This window comes from Podarcis erhardii, assembly GCF_964252035.2.
Source record: "Podarcis erhardii genome assembly, chromosome: 2".
Lineage (NCBI taxonomy): Eukaryota > Metazoa > Chordata > Lepidosauria > Squamata > Lacertidae > Podarcis > Podarcis erhardii.
Genome location: NC_138498.1, coordinates 107,536,972 through 107,551,224, shown reverse-complemented (window position 1 = coordinate 107,551,224; position 14,253 = coordinate 107,536,972). Strand labels below are relative to the sequence as shown.

General features: G+C 48.5%; 1 protein-coding gene across 3 annotated transcripts in view; it reads left to right on the top strand.

Annotated features, from left to right (window-relative positions):
- MTMR14 (myotubularin related protein 14) overlaps window positions 1-11,792 on the top strand; it is an 88,860-nt gene extending 77,068 nt beyond the window's left edge. For all 3 annotated transcript variants that reach the window (XM_081852788.1, XM_081852787.1, XM_081852789.1), the window contains one exon: window positions 11,238-11,792. In XM_081852788.1, the coding sequence (XP_081708914.1) occupies window positions 11,238-11,415 (178 nt within the window). In that variant the 3' untranslated portion in view covers window positions 11,416-11,792. The remainder of the gene's footprint in view (window positions 1-11,237) is intronic.
- The last annotated feature ends 2,461 nt before the right edge of the window (window positions 11,793-14,253 follow it).

The window sequence follows — 14,253 nt, the reverse complement described above, 5'->3', positions numbered from 1 at the left end:
CCTCTCTCTCATTTGCCCCTAGCCCTTCTCACCAGGCTCGGGCAGAACCTCGCACCACGAAGTTGCTCAGTTTAAAATGTCACACTAACGGCAGCATCCTTGGCACAATAGTTCCCTGGGGTATTGGCGCTTCTCCTCCTAGCGTTGGAGCGAGGGTGGTCTGCTGTACAGCTGGCAATAGAGTAGAAGGTTTGGGACATATTTGGAATGGGACTTTGGCTGAAGCAGTGTCTCAGTGAACTATCCTGGAGGCACAGAAACGAGAAGAAGAAAGCTTAATGAGCAATAGTCCTGTTGGTTTGGTATGGATTCATTACTTCCAGAAAAGCTAAGTCAGTAAGTTGGCCAGGGCCCACAGTGTAGGTCTGTAGATAAAAGACATTATACCTCCAGCAGATGGCTGTTGTTGAGTAGAACTGATCTGGCTTCTAGCACTGAAACCTGGATGGAATTGACCTCTCAGCTACATCCACCCAAGTACTCAATTCAGCGCCAGCAAGGACTAGGGAGATGGTGTTGCCATGATCTACGAGAATTGCATCTCTCTCTCTCTCTCTCTCTCTCTCTCTCTCTCTCTCTCTCCAGGCTTCCTGTCTGGGTTGCAGTACTCTTGAGTATTGAGTTCTCTTGAGTATCCTTGTGTTGCACAATCAGGGCAGACTAGGGATTGTGCTGTTAATAATAATAATAATAATAATAATAATAATAATAATAATAAATTTATTATTTGTACCCCGCCCATCTGGCTGGGTTTCCCCAGCTACTCTGGGCGGCTTCCAACAGAGATTTAAAATACATTAAAATGTCACACATTAAAAACTACCCAACCTGCTGCCCATGGGGAAAGACTGGTTAAGAGCCAGGCTCAGTCCAGACAATATGGAGGCGCTGCGGGCAAGCGGTCCATCTGTCCAAGGAAATGACTAAAATAGCGTTCCACCTGAAGAAACAGGTTTGCAGCTTAGGGTTTGTCTTGCCCGATCTTCCTCGATTGCGGCACAAGTTGCTTCTGTGGTATAGAGTGCCTTTAGCGACTTAGCCTGGCGAACCACTTGTGGCCCACCCCATCTGGACAGGAAAAAACCTAGCCTTGCTTGCTTTTGGCAGACCTCAAGGGTAGACGGCCGTAATGTGTGCTATACATGGGGCTGCCTTTGAAAACTGTTCTGAAACTGCAATTTGGATTACTCCCTGCGACTGGATGTTGTGGTTGTATTGTACCTGTCAGTGTCGGCTGCTGCGGCTTCCACATTGTTTCCAGGCACATTTCAAAGTGCCTTTCACAGCTTAGAACCCAGGTTACTTGAAGGTCTGCCTGCCTCTATATGTACCTACCCATACATTAAGTTCTTCAGTGGAGAGTCTCCTAAGGGTGCCATCACGGTTCAAGGTAAAGCAAGTTCCCTGGGGTGAAACACTCCACGGAGGTTTCCTGTTTGTTTCTTGCTTTCTTGCCCTTTTTCTCATCGGGCAAAACCTCTTTTAGCTCCCCAGAGTTTTTCTGTTTTAATCCTGCTGACTCTTGTTGCACTGCTTGGTATAATCGCGCGTTTTGGCTTTTATATTTACATTTTAAGTGTGTTCTTTCGGTGAACTGCTGTGGGAATAATTGAAGGGCAGTTTTTTGTTTTTTGTTTTAGTGCTTCAAATAAATGAGTTGCATAGGAGGATGACAATAGTCATACTTTTTAAGTTTGTTCCAGATTGCATGTATTCCCCCCCCCCCTCCCCAAGAATACAGAAATGGAGTGCAATAGCAGACAGGATCTGCACAAGGAGGAGGTGCAAGGTGTTAGTCTGCTAAGTTTCACTCAGAGTAGACCTACTGAAATTAATGGGCTTACCTTGGTCAGTGTGGTCATTAATTTCAATGGGACAATCGAATAGGGCTTGTGAGGTGAAGCCCGTCCAATGGGTCGAAACTTAATTGAATAACACCCATAGTATATATCAGGCATTTCCAACTGGTCGATTGTGATCTACCTATTAATCGCTGAGTGTCCCTGGTTGATCCTGGTCGGTCGTGTGATCCTGATGGATCACCCAAGGAAAAATATTATTATTTTTTTTAATTTTTTTATTGAGATTCGTTTGAGACACACATACAAAGACAATATACCAAAAAAAAAAGAGAAAAAAGAAAAAGAAAAAGAGTAAAGCAAATACATATGTATAGAAAAGCACAGGTACAACTAGTCACTAAATATCTTAACAGAAAAAATTGTAGGAAAAAGAAAAAAAGAAAAAAAACCAAGCACAAAAAAATCGCAAAACAGAAAAAGACTAATACATTACACATAAAACATCTGACTTCCTTCCCTGCTGATTTCGGATTTCTACTTTTAATAGTTAAGTTTTAACAGCTGGTGTTAATAAGTGGTTTATACATCGAAAGTTTTATAGCTGACCTGCTATAGTTGGTAAGTTTCCTAAATTACCTTCAATATAGACCATAAATTTATTCCAATCGTCCTTTAACTTTGCATTTTTTGGGTTTTTGATTCTTTGGGTCATTTTTGCCAATTCAATAAAATCATACAATTTTGTTTGCCACTCCTTCACCGTTGGTATGTTTATATTTTTCCAATTTTGAGCGACTAATATTCTGGCTGCTGCAGTTGAATATTGAAATAGAGTTTTATCTTCCTTCCTAATTTCCTCTCCGATAATACCTAGTAAAAAGGCTTCTGGCTTTTTGGGGAATGTGTATCTGAGTATTTTCTTTAGCTCGCTATAAATCTGATTCCAGAATTTTTTCATTTCCTCACATCCCCACCACATATGTATAAAATTGCCTTCTTTTGTTTTGCATTTCCAACAGGCCTTATTACCAGTCTTATACATCCTACTAAGTTTTTCTGGTGTTAGGTACCATCTATATATCATCTTCTCTAAGTTTTCTCTAATGGCAGCACTAGCCGTGAATTTTATTCCCTCGTTCCACAATTTTGACCATTTCTCGTACTCTATATTATACCCCAGATCTATCGCCCATTTAACCATAACTTCCTTAATTTCTTCGTCTTTTGTGTCCCATTCCAGTAGTATGTTGTACATTTTGGATAATAGCTTAGATTTACTTTCAATTACTTCAATCTGGAATTTGGACTTCTTTTCATTCATTCCTATTTTTTTATCTTCTGTCCATATTGCGTTAACTTGATGGTACTGTAGCCAGCTCGTCAGCTTTCCCTTCAACTCCTCGTATGGTCTTAGTTTCCAACTGTCTTGGGATCTTACCAGAAGATCTTCATATGTCAATCTTTTCTCTTCCATATTTATTTTTTTAATTATTAAGATATCTGTTGGGGACAGCCACCAGGGCGTTTTCCTTTCTAGCAGTTTTTTATTTTTTTCCCAGACTTCATACAAAGGGCCCCTGATAATATGGCTCGAGAACCCTTTGTGGATCTTCTCTTTGTTTGACCAGAGGTAGGCGTGCCAGCCGAACCTGTTGTCCGCCCCCTCTAGATCCAACAAATCTGTATTCTCCAGGGTTATCCAGTCCTTAACCCAACAGAGACAGGCCGCTTCATAATACAGCTTCAAGTTGGGAACAGCAAGCCCTCCTCTCTCCTTCCGATCTGTGAGTAATTTAAATCTGATCCTTGGCCTTCTTCCCTGCCAGATGAATCTCGAGAGGGTCTTCTGCCAATCCTTAAATATTTTGGACCCTCTAATAACAGGGATGTTTTGAAACAGAAACAGCATCTTAGGAAGTATGTTCATTTTTATTGCTTCCATCCTACCCAGCCAACACCCAAGGAAAAATAAAAGCTCAATAATTCTGGTCAATCCAATGGGTAGATCACTGACAGTTAATTTATAGTGGGAGTAGATCGCAGTCTCTTGGAAGTTGGATGCGCCTGGTATATATACATTGAGACTTAACAGAAACCATACAGGATACTTCCAGTGTTTTGCTTTAACAACCACATATTAATAAATGCTCATAATTTTTCATTATAAGTGCAGGCCTAGCGCTCACAAACAAAAATTTGAATCTTAGCCTTTAAAAAAATATATATTCTAAAAGATATCAGTTCAGCCCATACTGCGACGTCCTACAATTTATCCATTCATTTATATCTGATAATTTCCAGTATTTAGAATGGATTATCACAGCAGGTGCTGTCATACAGCTAGTCAGTTCACGATGTTCTTTTTGTATTAGATCTTAAGTGTAAACGAGCAAGTAAAGGAGCCCAATATCTTATCCGTTAAAAGCTTTCATTTTCTTCTGGTATTTAGTGTGAGGGCATGTTCACCGCATGTGGCAGAAGCCCCTTTGCTTTTTTCTCTGTTTTTAGACATTTACAACAGCAGATATTGCAAATGCTTATTTTATTTACCATGCCATCTTGTAGCAGCACAGGGAAAAATTATTTCTGTTCTATAAGCTGTAGCCCTCCAGTTGTTAGAGACTTGTACCCACTGCTCCATGTGCAGCAGACTAAATTATGCTGTAATGTGGGGTTGGGGTTGCTTGTGCGTAACCCGCAAACTGCTGCAAGCTGAGTTGTTTGGTTAAAACTCCCCCCCCCCCGGCTGGACAGCGTCTACTCCGTGGCTGTCTCAATCGCTGGCAGAATCCGTCAGTGGCCGTTTCCTGAACTTTTTCCAACATAAAAGTTCTTTGACACCAAGTCTCCGCCTAGCCTCCCTGCGCGGAAGCTTTCTGCGGAGAGTGGGCGTCCCAAGGGGAGGTTCTGTGCTCTCCCCGCTGGTCTCGCTAGAACAGTCTCGGAGCCCTCCCTCCGAAGCTCCCTCAGCCTCCCCTTTCTTCCTAGCGTCAAGCCTATCTCATTCCCCAGCGGAAGCTTCCCCTCTCCCCTTGCTGGTTCCCTCTCCAGCGTCATTGGGGAGCCTTAACACCACCCTTGGCTCTGATGGCAGTTCCCTGACATATGCTAAGTACTTTGAAATACGTTTAACTCGCGTTAGGCAGGCAAGATTAAACTTTTCCCAGCACAGAACTCTTGACTGGAGCGTTTTTGTTTAAGTAATGACCTATCTTGACTCATGAGCTTCCCAAAAGGCAGACATATGGGTGAGACTTGCAGGGGTGCAAAATCAGCGAGTGATGGTTAACCCTGACCTGCCTGCCCAGTTCTCCCCTGAAAAATGCCCCATACGCCATGCCTTGCCCTCCAGCTAGATGCCCAAACCAGCTTGGTGGAGAAACTGCCCATAGTGGGGCACATTTGCAGAGAAGAATTGGCAGGCATGGGGTTACTCTTGTCTCCTGCAGACCCAGGAATGGGAGCATGCATGTGCTCCCAGATTGTGTAGGGGTGGTTGTGTGTGTGTGTGCGTGTGTGTGTGTGTGTGTTGTTTTGAAGATAACAGATGCCTCTGGTGTGAGCGAATTCCTTCAGAGGACATGGAATCCTCACCCTGAGCCATATCCCGGGGTTCTTCCTCTCCCACCGCTGCCATGTATGCACAGAGGCAGCATGCTTCTGTCCCTCCGTTTTCCCCCCTTCCCAGCCTCCCCCCACTTCAATGTCTTTGGTAGCTTTTCAGGCTGCCAGGATCTGAATTCTCCTACAGCTGGGCAAATGGCCACAGCCTGGGCCTTGCAACGAAGGAAGCACAGCTGCTGCGTTCCGAGTGGCAAGGAATTTTTAAAGGAGCCGGAGCTGTATCTCTGGAGGAAGTCGCATGGGGGTGGCGGGGGAGACAGCTTTCCTACGTGGTTAATCCAGGCCTCTTTCTCCGGCTGACCCGTAATTGGAATTATGTAGGCCAGTCTGTAATGAGGTCGGTGTGGTTTTGTCCATTGAGAATCCTGCCTTTATAAGGAGTGGGGGAGAGGGAGATTCTCCTATAAGCAGGCGTGGCTAACCTGTGGCTCACAAGATGTGGCTGAACTACAGCTCCCATCATCCCTGCCCATTAGCCATGCAGGCTGGGGCTGATGGGAGATGGAGTTCAACACTGCGTGGAGCCCGTAGGTTAGTCACCACTGCTCTACAGCTTCAGACACATTGCAGCCCTTTGACTTCTCCTAAAATTGGGGTGGGTGGGAAGAATTCTGCAAGTGCGTTCTGCTCATGGTGGCCACAGTCAAATGCAGAGTGTGTTTTCATTTCTGATGTTATTTATTTGTTGCATTAAGGGACGCAGGTGGCGCTGTGGGTTAAACCACTGAGCCTAGGGCTTGCCGATCAGAAGGTCGGCGGTTCGAATCCCCGCGATGGGGTGAGCTCCCGTTGCTCGGTCCCTGCTCCTGCCAACCTAGCAGTTTGAAAGCAGGTCAGACTGCAAGTAGATAAATAGGTACCGCTCCGGCGGGAAGGTAAACGGCATTTCCGTGCACTGCTCTGGTTCACCAGAAGTGGCTTGGTCATGCTGGCCACATGAACCGGAAGCTGTACACCAGCTCCCTCGGCCAATAAAGCGAGATGAGCGCCGCAACCCCAGAGTCGGCCACGACTGGACCTAATGGTCAGGGGTCTCTTTACCTTTACCTTTATTTGTTGCATTTATATTCCACCTTTCTCTCCAAGGAGCTCAAGCTGGCACACATGCTTCTCCCCCTCCTCATTTAATCCCCCACAACAACCCTGTGAGGTAGATTAGGCTGAGAGGCAGTGACTGGCCTCCAAGGCCACCCACTGAGCATCATGGCAGAGTGGGGATTTGAATCCTGGTCTCCCAGGTCCTAGTCGGGCACACTACCCACTATGCCACACTGGCTCCCTTGTTGGTGAGAAGGGGTATCTATGTACACGCACCTACACAGCACCAGGTGCAGATCAAGGAAGCCAGAAACTAAGAAACACTGAGCACAAAGTTAGATATGTGTACGGTTTTCTTTTAAGCCTCCTGCAAACCCATCTTCAATAGATGCTTTGAGTTCCAGGAAATGCATTTTCATGGCAGCCCTTAGCTTAAATCTGGGAGATATTACGAATGAGCTTAATGACTTCCTGCAGCAGAAGGAAGAACCAGAGTAAGTGAAGCTAGCTTACAACTCCTGCAAGCCAGTCTCCCCTACAAGGAAATGGGGGATTCTAAAAGCCGACCCTCTCTGCAAGCCCGGTGGGCTTGTTTCCAAATACCTAGCAAAGAGCTGCTTCTGCTACCGACTTTTCTTCCCTGCCCGCCCCATCCAGTTTGGAGAGCTGCAGTGTCACTAAACGGGTAATTTCGCCGAGGAAGCAGCATGCGGCCAAAGCCAGGGCTTATGCCAAAGTCTTGTGTAATCTCCTGATAGCGCTGTTTGTGCCTTGGGAGTTTCTTGGGGGAGAGAGCCGCTAGCTTATTTGTAGTGGGGCAAATAAGCAGGGATCTCTCCTTCCTCACCGAGCCATGTGTGTGTAGGTTTTTAGAGCTTGGAATTAGGTGGGTTATAATAAGGTGCTGGGGAGAAGAGTGCAAGTTCCTTCTCTCTCTGCAGTTGTTCTAGTTTGTCCAGCCTCTCACACATTCCCTGGCCTGGGGGAGCCCTGCTGCAACATGCAAACTCTGCCGTTTTGAATCAGGAGGGGAGAAGGGGAGATGGTAAAGTGGGGTGCATAGCTTGAAGGCCATGAGCCCATGTGGGAGCCATACCCTAAGCAGGGGGTGGAGAACCTGCAGACTCCACCTCTCATCAGCTTCAGGCGAAGGACGATGGGCATTGTAGTCCAGACCCATTTGAATAATCATTACTCTGAGATTCTTGGGGGGGGGGTCCACATTTGGCGGTGAATCTGACGAGGCTGGATCAGACCAAACCTGCGTCTAATCCCGGTTTCGGGTTCTGTCATGAGCCTGCCAGGTGGAACCGCAGGAGAGGGGCAGGAACATCACTGAATGTGAAGAGGAGGAAGCCTGATGTCTCAAGAGAAGCCAAGGACAAACCCCTGCAGCCCATTCCTACACGTGCTTCTTCAGAATCTAGGGTACACAGCCCTGGGCCCACTTAACCTGGGAATAAGTCCCACGGAATTCAGTGGGGCTTCTTAGCCAGAAAGATAGCCTTGGGGCCAGATTCAGCTGCTTGGTTCCATTAGCAGAAGAAGCCAAGCACAAGACTCCTCTGCTGGTGCCATGGTGCAATTTCCTCTCCTCTCCTCCCTCGGATACGGAGGGTCAGGAGGACTCCCAGAATAGCATGTGGGGGAAGGAAAGACAGAGGGGTCATTCCAGCAGACAAGCAGATACATTTGCACTGGTGGAACAATCTCCTTTGCACTGTGTCAAATTCCACCGTTCAACAGGGCTTAAACTCCCAGAGGAAATACAGATAGGATCGAAGCTTTTGCTGTAGCTCTCTGATTCAGATCCTGCGATCCACCAGCCCCTTTGGGACTGGTGCGAAAGTTTTCTTTGCGAACTTCGCAATGCCGCTTAGTCCTGGACCTTTTAAAAAGCATTTGGAGGAAGACTCAACAAACTTGTGCTTCCTTGCTGCGGTTTCTGAGTCTCTCACCCCCCCTATTCAGGCAAAACAGCAACATTTATCTGCTTTTGTGCAGTTTCATCTTCAAATGTGCATTCCCGTCTTTGACTAGTCCTGTGACATGGAGTTCCATAGGCTAGTCGTGGGGCCGTCTGAAAGGCCCTTTCCCCTTTCTGCCACTCTCTCCCAAACAGTTCACTCTGCGAGCCAGGCGGGCTGAATAGACCGGCTGCCTCTCTCCCTGGGCTCTTGTGTTTTTTGTATTATTATTATTTTTCTAATCCAAGCCTTTCCACCATGTCCCCTCGCTGCTCTTTCCGGACTCGAAGCTGGTGGCAGTGGGTGGCTTTCTCCTGCTTTCCATTCAAATTGACGGTGCCAGTTCCTAAGCCGGTGAAAACACTGGGGAGATGAAAGGGAATGCTTGATGGGCAGGTTTGTGCCGTGCCCTTGGGATGACCTTTTTTAAAGGGATGTCTTATTCTCTTTGAGAGAAAATAGTGAGAGAGAGAAAGAGTGTGTGTTTGTGTGTGTGTGTGTGTTTGAGAGAGATGCATGTATGCACGACGACAAAGATTGTTTTTCTTAAGACAGCTCTGAACAGATGCCTTTGAACAGTAATCTCCCTTTGCGCAGCTCTCATCTGGAATGTCTTGTTTGCTTCTCTCTCTCTCTCTCTCTCTCTCTCTCTCTCTCCCCCCCCCCTGCCGCCACCCTGGCTTCCTCCCCACCGTACCATAGATCAGATGGAGAAGAGGCTGGTCACAGGGGGACGCCTTGCCCTACTCTACAGGATGCATCTCTCTCGCACCTCTTTTTCACAGAACGGGAGGGTGGGGAGTGGCAGTGATGTGGGGGGTGGAGAGAATAGCTTCCTGCTAGCAGGCACAGCCAGAAGCTCTTGGTTTCTACTCTCCCCCAGCTCCCTTTCTCTCCATCTCTGGAGATTACACTCTCAACTTGGACCCTGTGGAAGGAGGGGGGAGTTGGAGGAGGAGAAGTGGACGAGGAGGCCAACAAGCGTCGGGGTAATGGAGCCGGAGGAGCGTTACTAATACAGAAGCTCTTGGCCAGAAGGCTTTATCCCAAAAGCACTTTGAGGAACGGCTGGCAGAATGCAGCACACAGTTCCTTCTTTCTCTCTCTCTCTCTCTCTCTCTCTCTCTCTCTCTCTCTCTCCTCCCTGCAGTGGGCTTTAGGGATGGGGAGGGAAGCGTAGAAGATAAAGTTCAAGGAGAGAAGGTGGAGATCATGGCCTTTTTCTTTGCTCGAATGTTGGCTTTGAGGTTCCTCCTCAGCACAGCAGCAGGAGACGGCAAGTGGGGCAGGCGCTCTAATTGGGGCTGGTGCAGCAAGCCGAGAGGGGGGAGGAGCGGAGGATAGGAATTCTTTTCGGCGGAATAATGATCTGGCCCTATGGGCGGTGGAGATGGAGGTGTGGGTTCTGACATTCCAAAGAGTTTGGCCTTCGTGGCTTCCTGAGCCTCTCCCATGGCTGTGATTCTCCCCACCACCTACCCACCCACCCACCCACCCACCCACACAAACAAACACAAAAATTCTGGGCCCTAACTATAACCGTGCAGCCAGTTTCCCCTCGTTTCCTCTCCTTTTGCCTTCTCCTCGCTCTCCAGCCAAGGCGGCCCAGAAATACTTAAGTGCAAAGGCAACTGAGCCTTATACAATCAGACGCAGCTCAGTATTGCTGACACGGACTGGCAGCACCTCTCCAGGGCTACAGGCAGGGCTCTCCACCAGTCCAACCTGGAGATGCTGGGGATTTAACTTGAATTCTTCTGCACGCAGAGCAGGGGCTCTCCTGCTGAGCTTTGCCCCTTCCCCAAACCGGCGCGGAGTGCCAGAGTTCAGGCAGCCCCAGAAGCAGCTGCCTTGAGCAGACGCTGCTTCTGTTGTGTTCCGAAGCCCTGTCAGGGACCGGGGGAGTGTTTGCCTCTGATTTGGAAGGCCCTGAGCAGCTTTCTGCTGCAGCCGACCGGGTTCCGGGACTCGTGCTTCGGTCACGGTCTCCTCGCTTGCATGGCAAGATGCAGGCGGCGAAAAGGTGCAGAAGCTTTCTGCATCGGAGCCAGTGGGCGTCTGTTTTCCTTTCCCCCTCCGTGCCACCAGAGGAAAGGGAAGCCAGCTGGCTTTGAAGTGTCAATCACTCTCAGAGCTGTGTGAAATGAAGTCGCGCATTTCACTGGCATCTTGAGAGAGCTGGTGGCCAAAAGGCCAAGCTGTGAAGTATGAAGTTTAGAACTTGTGAACTTCCCCTATGGAGGAAGACCTATAGATCAGCAGTAGGACATCTGTTTTGCATGCAGAAGGTCCCGGGATCAATCCCTGCAGTCTCTAGGTATGGCTAGGAAGAGGTTCCCCGTCTGAAATCCTGGAGAGCCACTGCTATTGAGTGCAGACGATATTGAGCTAGGCGGACAAGTGGTCTGGCTCTTGTTTTACGGCAGCTTCCTGTATTGCCAAAGAAAAAGAATGGCATTGCAGGGGGTGATGGAAAAGGTTGTTTAGCGTTCCTCTCTGCCTCGCAGGAATATCTCCTTGGGACCAAATCCTAGCTGGTTTTCACAAGTTTCAAATCTGGCTTCTGCTGTGAACTGGGCAAGCAACTCTCCCCACCCGTCTGCAATATAGGACACTGACACATTTCTGCAGAGGATACGGATTTCATAGAGTCGTAGAAATGGAAGGGACCCCACAGGATAGCCAGCCCTGCAGTGCAGGAATCTCCACTAAAGCATCCATGAGAGATAGATGCTAGCCAATGGGATTTTAAGGGGAGCCCTTTGAACAGTTCCAAAAATTGCCATTTCCTTCCTTGTCCTTACAGCGTGGTGACGCTGACGGAGAGGGAGACCCGGCTGGAGGACGTGCGCTCGGCGTTTCTGGCAGCATACAACAGCACGGTGGGTCTGAAGCCTGTGATGCCCAGCCCATCGGGAGCCATCGGTGGCCTTCTGGAGCAGTTTGCCCGTGGCGTTGGACTAAGAGGAAGCAGCGTTCTTTGAGACCCCCCTCCCACCACCACCACCACCCACCACTACCAGCAACAGCAACGCTGCTCTGTCTGGGTTGCTTTCTAGTCCGGAAGGTGAAGGAACCTCATAAGCCATGAGAGCCCAGTGGCCAGCTTCTGGCTTGGGCCAGAGCATCAGGCTACGCTCTCCTCTGTACGCTACCTGACTGCCAGCCCTTCTGGGTCCATCACTGACTGACTGACTGAGTGACTGACTGACTGGTCACAGCTTTCAGCTGCCTTGGGCTGGGCTGGTTTCCACTAGAATGATGAGCTGGGGGAATGGTTCTCCACCCCCACCCCCACCCCAACCCATACAGGATTTGGCTAGCTCTGACAAATCACCACAGTAAAATGTGTCAAACACCCCGTCTTCTGGTTCTTTGTGTGTTTGGTTTCTCTTTGTGTTAGGCTGTGAGCTCTGCACAAAGCCTTTAGACAGGCGAGGCTTGTACCTCTCACCACCCCAGGCAATCTAGAGCTGACAGGAGGAGTCCAACCACATCTGGAAGGCTGCTGGGTCCCCCACCCTTTCGTTTACATAGAGGCCTGATTCCCAAAGTGGGAGGAGCCTTTAAGGGAGGTTGAATCTATACACCCCACTCTGCTCCATCGGATCTTGGGCAAAACTCCCACAGCCCTCGTTGGGCTGTGAGCTTAAAATTAAGGTTCTTAGAATCATAGAATCATAGAATTGGAAGAGACCACAAGGGCCATCAAGTCCAACCCCCTGCCAAGCAGGAAACACCATCAGAGCACTCCTGACATATGGTTGTCAAGCCTCTGCTTAAAGACCTCCAAAGAAGGAGACTCCACCACACTCCTTGGCAGCAAATTCCACTGTCGAACAGCTCTTACTGTCAGGAAGTTCTTCCTAATGTTTAGGTGGAATCTTCTTTCTTGTAGTTTGGAACCATTGCTCTGTGTCCGCTTCTCTGGAGCAGCAGAAAACAACCTTTCTCCCTCCTCTATGTGACATCCTTTTATATATTTGAACATGGCTATCATATCACCCCTTAACCTCCTCTTCTCCAGGCTAAACATGCTCAGCTCCCTTAGCCGTTCCTCATAAGGCATCGTTTCCAGGCCTTTGACCATTTTGGTTGCCCTCCTCTGGACCCGTTCCAGTTTGTCAGTGTCCTTCTTGAACTGTGGTGCCCACAGTGTCCTTTTTGAACTGTTGTGCCCTCTTGTTCTCCATCAATCTGAATCAAGCTTTTGCATTCTTCCTGTTTGCATAATTCTGTACCTTTTCATATTTTTGGTGGACACAGGCTCATTTGTCATCTGAAGGAGCTCCATCCTAGCCCAGTCTAGCTGGCTTTCGAGGCGTCTCAGCAGACAGTCCCCAGGCAAACTTCCCAACAATGCTCCTTTCTTTAAACGAAATCAGATTGTCAGTAAGCAATCTCTCTTCCCTCTTACTCTGCTTTAGAAGTGCAGGCAAAGGCAGCCATCGACTTTAGACGTTGGGGATCTCTTCGCCACTAGCCTTTGCCTTTGCTTCCAAGTGCTGTGTGCCATCAAATGGGTGGAGCTAAAGCCCTGAAGGCACAACTCGCGAGGGATGGGCGATTTGTACTGCAACAAGCGCATACATGCGCACCTCTCCATCCAGGATACAAAGAGCTGCCATTATAGTCCCAGGAACCCATCCCTCTCCATCAAAAGCATTGAGGAACTAGGACGTAACTGTGGGGAAATCCCAAAGGCTGCTGGGTGGGTCACATTGGAGGTCGCATTCTGCAAATTGCCCACCCCTGGACTGGATGATCCATGGGTGTCTTCCAGTAGGCATGGTTGGTGCAGGATATTGGCTGTTTCTCCACTAAAGCATACCAATGTTTTCCTTCCACTATTCTTAGGAATCTTCTTTATGCTGCATCAAACCATCAGCCCAGGGCTCATCAATGCGCTTGCACCTGCATCTCTTTCAGTCCTCTTTCTCCTCTTACTGTTGCTGATACAGTTTTCCCAAAACTTGTGGTAGGGATGGATGGGCCAAAATGGCAAACTGTGTGTTTTTAGGGGGGGGGGGAGAGAGAGAATACTTCCAAAACAATGCTGCTTTCCCCTGTAATCTACTTGTAAGCATGACTGGCTGAGCTCATTTCTGTCCTATGGGTGAGGGTGGAAGTGCTCAAAAGAACGAGAAATCAGCTTGTAGGACTGCCTGCCTCCTCCCAGCAATCTAAGAAAGCTTCAGAAAACGGTGGATAAATAAAATAGGGGGATATAAAGTCGCCTTTCCTATGTTTGGGCCTTGGGTTTTGAAACCTGCAATAACGAAGCTAGGGGACGTCTTAACACTTTAAAGCACTAGCGCCCCCCACCCCACAAGCCCTTCAAACAAACTCTGGATCTTGGGCGTATCAGGCTTCGGATTTCAATCAGTTTGTACACCCTGGAAATTAACCCCTCTGAACTCAGTGAAACTTGGCTCCTGAGTAAGCCAGAATGGGGAAATGCGATGTTTTGCACCCCCTTGCCAGACCGGTTCCGCGAAAAGGCGCCTCCGCTCCGCCTAGAAAAAACATCAACTCACTCCGATTAGCTTGGAGCTGCGCAACCTCTCTCCGGCTTGGTCGCAGAGGCGAACAAGTTTCAACTTCCCCTTATAGAATCGTTCTCATATTTTTATTTTAACTTTTTTTTTTTTTGCGGGGATCACGCCTGATGGCGCCCCAATCCCCGCCACCCCCTCGCGGCGCTGGGCGAGCGCTTCAAGGCAGGACCCGGGGTCGCGCCGCGCCGCTCCTCCGCCTTCCTCTCCCGGTCTATAAATAGCCCAACCCACGCATCGGAACAGCGGCGGAGCTTTCAAACTGGC